The 9804-nt window shown below is 53.0% G+C and overlaps 1 protein-coding gene across 7 annotated transcripts in view; it reads left to right on the forward strand.

Moving 5' to 3' along the window:
* LOC100589070 (myosin-14) overlaps positions 1 to 6886 on the forward strand; it is a 104061-nt gene extending 97175 nt beyond the window's left edge. For all 7 annotated transcript variants that reach the window (XM_030821120.1, XM_030821123.1, XM_030821124.1 and 4 more), the window contains 3 exons: positions 3285 to 3393; positions 5318 to 5490; positions 5977 to 6886. In XM_030821120.1, the coding sequence (XP_030676980.1) occupies positions 3285 to 3393; positions 5318 to 5490; positions 5977 to 6127 (433 nt within the window). In that variant the 3' untranslated portion in view covers positions 6128 to 6886. The remainder of the gene's footprint in view (positions 1 to 3284; positions 3394 to 5317; positions 5491 to 5976) is intronic.
* Positions 6887 to 9804: the final 2918 nt, after the last annotated feature.

Here is a 9804-nt window from a genome sequence, read left to right on the forward strand (position 1 = left end):
GATCCCTTGAGGCCAGGAGTTTTCAGACCAGTCTGGGCAACATAGCAAGACCTCATCTCTAAAAAAAAAAAAAAAAAAAAAAAAAGCCAGGTGTGTTAGCGCGTGCCTGTAGTTCCAGCTGCTCAAGAGCCTGAGATAAGAAGATGGCTCAAGCCCAGGAGTCTGAGGCTATAGCGAGCTGTGATCACAACACTGCACTCCAGCCTGAGCAACGGCAAGACCTTGTCTCTAAAAAAAAAAAAAAACACAGCCAGGCACAGTGGCTCACGCCTGTAATCCCAGCACTTTGGGAGGCCAAGGCGGGCAGATCACTTGAGATCAGGAATTCAAGACCAACCTAGCCAACATGATGAAACCCCGTCTCTACCAAAAATACAAAAATTAGCCAGGAGTAGTAATGGACGCCTGTAATCCCAGCTACTCAGGAGGCTGAGGTAGGAGAAGCACTGGAACCTGGGAAGTGGAGGTTGCAGTGAGCCGAGATCACACCACTGTGCTCTAGCCTGGGCAACAGAGCAAGACTCCGACTCCAAAAAAAAGAGGAGTGTACTGTTTACCTTCCCACGTGCTGGTCACTGAAAAAATCAGACATGCCACGGAAGTATGTCTAATTACCTCCATGGTACGTCCAATACCACGTGTGGTGGGATTCCCCAAGGTGAAAGACTCATGAGCTGGACATGGCAATGAAGGCCTGTGAACTAGAAGGGCTGAAGGGACACAGGTGAAGAAGAAGCTGGAATGCCTTGAGATGTAGTGGTTTGGGAAGGGTTTCCAGAGGAGGAAGCACTTGAGCTGGAGCTGACAAGAATGGGGTTTCCAGGGCTTAGAGTCCCAAGTCAGTTGGCAGCTCTGTGGGAAAGTCGGGGAGACATCAGGGCATTTGGAGGACGAGTGCGGTTGGTTCTGAGAGTCTGGGACCCAGGAGAGGGATCAGGGAGACAGGAAGGTAAATGAGGCTTGAAGCACGCAGAGCCTTGAATACTGGGCCAAGGAACTGTGTTCTGTGGGCATTGGGGAGCCCTGGGGGGGACTGGGAGCCATGGGAGGGCTGTGGGCTGGGGAGGGACATGGCCAGCTCTAGGTATAGAAAGATCTCTCTGGGGCTGAGGTGGGAATGGATCAGAGGAGAGAGACTGGAAGCTGGGAGGTTTGGAAGGAGTCTGGAGTGATGGTCCAAGCAGAACAAGATGAGGCCTGAACTGGTGCTGGGGCTGTGAACAAGAGAGGACGAAGAAGAGAAATCAGGAGGCAGAAGGAATGAAGCTGAGGCTATGGGTGGTGGCAGGGGAAGAAGACACTGTTTGGAGCTAAGGCCTGGTGACTGAGGGAATATTGGGTTTTTAGGGGAAGATGCTAAATTCATTGTGGAACATGATGAGAGTGAGAGGCCTCAGGGACAGGCAGAAGGAAACGGCCCCAGAGCTTCATGAGAGAAGTGGTTCTCAGTCCACAGGGTTACCCAGGGGCCCCAGGGCTCATGGGAACTGTAGCTTGAGGTCTATGGGGACCCCTGCTCCATTATACAAATGAGGAAACTGAGGTTCTGAGGGAGTACATGAGTCGCTTAAAGTCACCCTGCACCAGGTGCAATGGCTCATAACTGTAATCCCCACACTGTGGGAGGCTGAGGCAGGAGGATCACTTGAACCCAGGAGTTCAAGACCAGCCTGGACAACATGCTGAGACCCCATCTCTACAAAAATAAAAATTAAAAATTAGCCCAGCATGATGGCACACACCTGTAGTCCTAGCTACTCGGAACACTGAGGTGGGAGGATCGCTTGAGCCCAGGACATTGAGGCTGCAGTGAGCCATGATCACACCATTGCACTCCTGTCTGGGCAACAGAGCAAGGCCCTTTCTCAGAATAATAATAAAGTCACCCTGGGAGCAAAGAATGACCAGATGATTCTTAGCTGAAGAAATCTCAGCCGGGCGCGGTGGCTCATGCCTGTAATTCCAGCACTTTGGGAGGCCAAGGCAGGCGGATCACCTGAGGTCGGGAGTTCAAGACCACCCTGACCAACATGGAGAAACCCCATCTCTACTAAAAATACAAAATTAACCGGGTGTGGTGGCACATACCTGTAATCCCTGCTACTCGGGAGGCTGAGGCAGGAGAATTGCTTGAACCCAGGAGGTGGAGGTTACAGTGAGCTGGAGATTGCGCCATTGCACCCCAGCCTGGGCAACAAGAGTGAAACTCCATCTCAAAAAAAAGAAGAAGGCCGGGTGCGGTGGCTCACGCTTGTAATCCCAGCACTTTGGGAGGCCGAGGCGGGCGGATCACGAGGTCAGGAGATCGAGACCACGGTGAAACCCCGTCTCTACTAAAAATACAAAAAATTAGCCGGGCGTGGTGGCAGGCGCCTGTAGTCCCAGCTACTCAGAGAGGCTGAGGCAGGAGAATGGCGTGAACCCGGGAGGCAGAGCTTGCAGTGAGCTGAGATTGCGCCACTGCACTCCAGCCTGGGCGACAGAGCGAGACTCCGTCTCAAAAAAAAAAAAAAAAAAAAAAAAGAAGTCTCTCTCCTTGCATCCTTTTCCACTGCTTAGTGCCTTCCCACTTGCCCTCAGCCCTGTGCCTTCCTCTCAGCACATCTGGGGCTGTTGTGTCCAGTGTGGCTGTCAAGCAATCCCGATTGCTAGAGGTCCCATCACATGGACGTCACCCCAGATGTGATGGTCCATGCAGGAGAGGACAGGTGTAAGGGCAAAAACAGTGTTCCCTCCCTCTCTGAAGATTCAAGTCTGCTGAAATAAACTGACAATAAATCGATTAACAAAATAAAAGGCATACAAATATATTAATGTGCATGAACACAGGAGCCATACAAAATATAAGACTTTTTATACAGGGCCAGATGGTTGAGGCTTAAGTATCTTCTTTATAGGGGAGAGGGACAAAAAGGATGTATTCAATTGTGAGAGATAGTAAATGATTTTCAGGGGAAAATGAATGGGCCCAAAGAGTAAACTGTAGTTTGTAAATGATCCTCTTTGGAAACTGAATGGGACCAAACATATACTTATTATAACTCACAACATCATAGGAAACAGGTATGTGAGGTGTCCTAGTAGAAGCCAAGGACATGGATGCCGAGGAGAAGGGAGCCTGCATGTCAGTGTTTGGCCTCAGTAAACCGTGGGAACCAGTTAGGGGTTAGGAAAGAGGGAAGAAGCCAATCCAAGAACAAGACGACAGCCACTGCATGAGTCCGTGGGGACAAGATCCGAGGCTGAGCCCCTTTACTGAGACTCCTCCTCATCCCTCTCTTCAGAGAGCGCATCCTCTCTGGAAAGCTGGTGCGCAGAGCTGAGAAGCGGCTTAAAGAGGTGGTGCTCCAGGTGGAGGAGGAGCGGAGGGTGGCTGACCAGCTCCGGGATCAGGTAAGCAGCTGACATCGTTAGGGAGCAGTGGAGAGTGTGACCGCTGACTGAGAAATTGCACAGGCCATCTCCAGAGGCAATGAGCTCCCATCACAAGAAGCAACTTGCAGGTGCTGGACTGGAAGTGAGTGCAGATACCGTCTTGGCACTTGGCACATCAGCAGAGGGTTGGAATCAGTGAGTTTGCAATTCATAAATGCTGGCATCTAGAAAGGGCCCTGTAGGGAGCTGAGGCAGCCAGGGCAAGGGAAGAAGTTAAACCCTACCCAGAAGCTAGACCAGGACTAAAATAACGAAAGATAATGTTTATTAAGTGCTTTCTATGTACCAGGAACTGTGCTAAAGACATAACATTTAGTGTGTTTAATTCTTATCAGAATGGTAGAAGGAAGGTGCTATTATTTACCTTCTTATTTATGTGAGGAAACTGAGGTACAGAAAGGTGAAGTAACTTGCTCAAAATTATTTAGCTGGTAAGAGGTGGGGTCAGTATTCAAACCTCAGCACTCTAGCCCCAGAGTGTGTGTTCTTGATTACTTACTGAGCAGTTACTGTGTCATAAGCAACTGCTTTTTAAAAAATACATATTTGCATTTCCTCACTAGTCCCATTTCACAGATGAAGAAACTGAAACTTTAAGAGGATATATTTTGCATCAGAGTCACAGAGATAGATGAGGAAACTGAAACGTTAAGGGGATATATTTTGCATCAGAGTCACAGAGATAGAGCCTAGATCAGATCCCAGGTCTGTCTGGACACAGTCCCTCTGCCCTTAAAAGCTCAGCTATGCTTTAGTCGCCATTCATTCCACAAACAATTATTGAGCACCTGCTATGTGCCAGACACTGTGGTAGGCATTAGGGATATGGATGTGAACGAAACAGAGGAAGTCCCTGCCCTCATGGAGCTCACATTTTCTGCATAGGATGAGACATAATAAACCTGTAAACAAGCAGATAATTACGGATTGTGACAAGGGCTATGAAGAAAAAAAGTGAAGAGAGAGGAAGACACAGAGCATTGGGGAATGCTCTTCAGGTTGGGAGATCAGGAAGAACTCTTTGAGAAGGTGACATTTAAATTGATACCTGAAGGGTGAAAAAGAGCCAGTCAGAGGGAACAGCAAGTATAAAGGCTTGAATAATAGAAATACGTTTGGTGAGTTCAGAACAAAAAGCAGATCAGTATGGTCTAGATAAACATCTGTTATTTTAGTCCTGGTCTAGCTTCTTGGTAGAGTTTAACTTCTTCCCTCACTTTGGCTGCCTCCGCTCCCTACAAGGGCCCTTCCTAGATGCCAGAATTTATAAATTGCACAGTCATTGATTCCAACCCTCTGCTGGTGTGCCAAGTGCCAGGATGGTATCTGCACTCACTTCCATTCCAGCACCTGCAAGTTGCTTCTTGTGATGGGAGCTCATTGACTCCAGAAAATGTGGGGTAGGAAGGTTGAATGATAAGAAATGAGGTCAGATCATGTATGTTCCCTCCCTGAAGAGAGAGGTGGTAGGGTCTGGGGAGGATCTCAGTGAAGTTGGTCTGGACAGTGGGTTTATGGGAAGAGAGAACTGGACAAGAAAAAGACTCTGTGGGGCCTGGAATGCCAGGCTGAGGGGCTGGAACCTTGTCCCAGGGGTACTGGGGAGCCATGAAAGGATTGTGAGCAGGAGGGTCTGGGTCAGCTCTGGGTATAGGAAGACCTTTCTGAGGCTTTGTAGGAGACAACCTGAAGGGGAGAGACTGGAGGTCAGGGTAGAGGCTGGCATGAGGGATTTAGGGAAAAGAACAAGGCCTAAACAGAGCAGAGGATGGGGTAGAGAGAGTCAGGGGGCAGTAGGGATGGGGCAGTAGTGGGCTGTTGGGGAGGGAGGGAGTGATGACAGGACCTGGAGATATAACCCAGTGCCCCTGCTTCCATCAAGCTGGAGAAGGGAAACCTTCGAGTCAAGCAGCTGAAGCGGCAGCTGGAGGAGGCCGAGGAGGAGGCATCCCGGGCTCAGGCCGGCCGCCGGAGGCTGCAGCGTGAGCTGGAAGATGTCACAGAGTCGGCCGAGTCCATGAACCGTGAAGTGACCACACTGAGGAACCGGCTCCGGTATGGTCATCCCACCTGCAGGCCTGACGGGTGGGCAGCACCCTCACTCCATAAACCCCAGGGACGCCAGGCCATGCCAGGGGCAACAGCAGGGGGAAATGGGATCCACGGGGGTGTGGGGCTGTGGGAACAGCGGCTGTGTTGCGGGAGAGCCAGATCCAGGTAACTTCTTTCTTCCCACACCCATTTCTCCCTGTCTCATCTCTGTGCCCTCCTTTCCCACCGTGCACCACCACCTTTCTCTCCTTTCCTCCTCTCTGTGTGTCCTTCATCTCTCTGCCCCCCATTGCTTCTCCTCGTCTCCCTCCATTTCTCTTGATCTCATCCCTCTCTTCCCCCTTATTTTGTTCTCTCTCTCCCTATCTCTCTCTCTCCATCTCTCTCTCCTCTCCCCCATCTCTCTCTCTCTCTCTCTCCGCCTCCCTCTTTCTCCTCTCTTCCCCTCCCCTCATTTCATCTCTGTATCCTGGTCTCTCCTCCCCACAGACGCGGCCCCCTCACCTTCACCACCCGCACGGTGCGGCAGGTCTTCCGACTAGAGGAGGGCGTGGCATCCGACGAGGAGGCAGAGGAAGCAGAGCCTGGGTCTGGGCCATCCCCGGAGCCTGAGGGGTCCCCACCAGCCCACCCCCAGTGACCCTACCCTGTCCCCAGATGCACTAACAGATGGGGCCCAGCCCCCTTCCTCCCTGGACCCCACGGGACCCTGTCCCAGGAACCCCACCCTCTGACTTCCTGCCCTTTGGAAATGGTGCAGCACTCTGGCATTTATCACCCCCACCTGGGCCCCCTGCAACCTCCCATCAAAGGATGACCCCTAAACACAGAGGAGCGGGACAGGCAGGGAGGCAAGGACTGGAGCTACCTTACTTGTGGGGGGACTGGGTACAGTTGGGAGCTGTGTTCTCATCAGCTCCCTGTCCTCCTTTCTTCCCTCATTATTGATCTGTAGATATTAGGAAGGGAGTGATATGGCTCCTCCACCGTCCTCAGCCAGTGCAGCCCATTCCCTCTGCTTCTCTCTCTCTCTCTCTCTCTCTCTCTCTCTCTCTCTCTCCTCCCTCTCCTTCCCTACCCTCTCACTGTCTCTCTTGGCCTCTCTGAGGGTCTCTCTGTGCATCTTTTTAGGAATCTCGCTTTCCCTCTCTACGTAGCCACTCTCCTTCCCCCATTTCTGCGTCCACCCCTGAACCCCTGAGCGACAGAAGCCCCACGCCTCCACCAGCCTTGAACCCTTGCAAAGGGGCAGGACAAGGGGACCTCTCTCACTCCTGCTGCTGCCCATGCTCTGCCCTCCCTTCTGGTTGCTCTGAGGGTTCGGAGGCTCCCTCTGGGACTAAAGGAGTGTCCTTTACCCTCCCAGGCTCTGGCAGAAATAAACTCCAACCCGACTGGACCATCTGTGTGGCTGTGTGTGTTCCTGCAGGGGGTCTCTGATGGGGCAGGATGGGCACAGGCTGCTTCAGCCTGCTAGGGCAGCAGGTCAGGCAGCCTGCTGGTTAGAATCACAGCTGCGTGGGTATACAACGGGCATCCTGTGGATCAGGCGCTTCGTAACTCCTTTCCTCCTCACTCCAGTGTATAATGGAAATATTCCCTCCACTATACAGATGAAGGAACAGTCTCAGAGCAGCAGCATCCCTCACTCCACGCCCCCAGTGAGTGCTAGAAGGGGTGTTGCACTCGAGCCAACTCTTAAGTGTTTGCAAAATAAATGACAGGCCTGCTGCAGTGGCTCATACCTGTGATCCCAGCACTTCGGGAGGCTGAGGTGGGAGGATCACTTGAGCCCAGGGGGTGAAGGCTGCAGTGAGCTATGATTGCGTCACTGCACTGTAGCATGGGTGAAGAGTGAGATCCTGTCCCAAAAGCAAAACAAAACAAAAAGACAGCTGTGGTCGTTTGTGCTGGGTGCTGTGCTAAGCACACAGTTTATCTTAACCCTTAGCACAGCACTACAGGTAGAGATTTCATTGCACTCCAGTGCCTAGAACAGTGTCTGGCACACAGCAGGCATTCACTCAATATTTGCTGAAAAACTAAATGACGCCCCTCCCACCCTTTTAGAGTGGTGGAAACAGGCTCAGAGAGGCTGAGTGACTTGCCCAAGGACACACAGCTACTAAGAAGTTGAAACAGTTTGAACCCAGACAGTCTGGCCTCAGAGTCAGCACATATAGTCTGAGCCCTCAGCCCCTGACCCCACCCTGGGGACCCAGGTCTATCCCTCTTGTGGGAACTAGGCACCCTCGTGGGGGGCTCACGTTCCTCAGACTGAGTCCTCAGTGGATTTTCAGTTAGAGGTGTTGATCCCCATTTTTACCATCAGGGAAACTGAGGCAGGTGCTTGCCTTAAATAAGGTGCAAGCCATGGAGCGGATGTCAGGATCACCAAAGCCCATCCTCCCCTTTTTTAAAAAATTGAGAAAGGGTCTCACTCTGTCACCCAGGCTGGAGTACAGTGGCACAATCACAGCTCACTGCAGCCTCGACTTCCCAGGCTCAAGCGATCCTCTCACCTCAGCCTCTGGAGTAGCTGGGACTACAGACGCCACCACACCTGGCTAATTTTATTTTATTTTTTGTAAAGACAGGGTCTCTCTTGTGTTGCCCAGCCTGGTCTTGAACTCCTGGCCTCAAGCGATCTTCCTGCGTCCTTGGCCTCCCAAAGTGCTTGGATTACTGGCCTGAGCCACTGTGCCCAGCAATAGGGCCCCACTCTAGAAGTCCCAATCCCTCTGTGCGCCCCAGCCGCAATCAGGAGACTTTCCTAGCAGGCACACAGGAGGCAATTTTTAAAAGGAAACCTTTATTTTGGTGGGGAGTGAGGGTGGGTGGGAAGGGGGCATGACACTTTTTCTTTGGGGAGAGGGGGGTGACATGCGGCAGCTTCTGCATTGGGCGGTTCATGCACCCAGGGTGGGCGTGGGGGAGGCTTGGGGAAGGGGCCACGCCGACCCCTCCCTCCCTGCCCTGCGGGTGGGCTGAGAATACCCGCCATTAGCACCAGAGTTGGACGATTTGCAGACCTCCCCTCCCCACACTGTCTCCGAACCCCGCCCCCATCCCTGAGAGCGCCCCCTCGCCACTCCCCCCACCAGCGACAGGCTAGGCCCGCCCCGCCCACATTTGAGTGAGAGAAACTTATTGCTGTGTGTGTGTGTGTGTGTGTGGTGTGTGTGTGTGTGAGTGTGTGTGTGTGTGTTGGGGAGGGTGAGCCGCGGAGCTCAGGAAAACCCCCCGCCATTCATTCCTCCCCAATCGCCCCGCCCCCTGGCCCGTGTCCGTGCGTTCCCGGAGCGCAGGAGGGGCGCGACATGCGTGTGGGGGGCGCGTCATGCAGCGCATGCGTGTAGGTGCAGGCACCCTGGCGGCAGGGGGGAAAAGGGGGAGCCGGGACTTGGAAAGAGTCCCTTTAGCTCGCTCTCTCCCTCCCCGAATCCCACACTGTTGACTTGGGGGATGGGGTGGGAGGGGAGGAGAATCACGTTTTGTAGAAGTTTATCATGATTGTGGTTATTTTGAAAAGCTGAACTAAAAAGCTGGGTACGTGTGGCGGATTGGCGAGCAGAGGGAGACGTTGGGAAGAGGTCAGTACCCTTTGGAAAAGACCCTCACCCCCTTTCCCCGCCCCCTTCGGCTTTCGTGAAGGTCAGGGGAAACGGGGGGGCTTGTTAAAGAAGTTGAACCCTTTGGCAATATAACCAGTCCCCACCCCGTCCCCTGGTGTCTTGAGCCCCTAGCCCTTTGCCCCGCCCCCACCAAAACCCGCCCCACCCCTGACCCCTGATTCACCAGGGTTTAGGGTCCGAGGGAAGGATGGGGGGGACTCAAAATGCCCCTTGCATAGGAATCGTTGCATCGAGAATCGTGCTCAGTGACGCCCCCCATCCACCCTCGGGTGGGGGGTTCCTGAGGCCGTGGGAGCAGAGGGAGGGAGGTGGCTAATTCCGTGGGACCCCGGCTCCAAAAGGGGGGTCCGCTAAAGAGTCTGGGACCGGTGTGGTCTCTGGGCTTGGGGGAGGTAGCGCATCCTTGAGCCAGGATTGGAGGTGGGAAATGATTTTCCACCCGCGAGCGTGACGCGGTGAGGACCGCTGGGGAAGGGGGGCTGGGATCCCAGCCGAGTTGGGTGTTGTCGGTTCCCAATCTTCTGATATTCCAGTGTCCCTCCCTTCGGGAACAGCCTCTGTGATCATTTGTGGACTACTTTAAATGGAAACACTCTTAACCTAAATAAACCGTGTCCTAGCCAAGCCGCGATGCCTGCACTTACCGGCTTCTGTACAAAATGCGTATTAGAGACAAAACTTT

Source organism: Nomascus leucogenys, chromosome 10, assembly GCF_006542625.1.
Source record: "Nomascus leucogenys isolate Asia chromosome 10, Asia_NLE_v1, whole genome shotgun sequence".
Taxonomy (NCBI): domain Eukaryota; kingdom Metazoa; phylum Chordata; class Mammalia; order Primates; family Hylobatidae; genus Nomascus; species Nomascus leucogenys.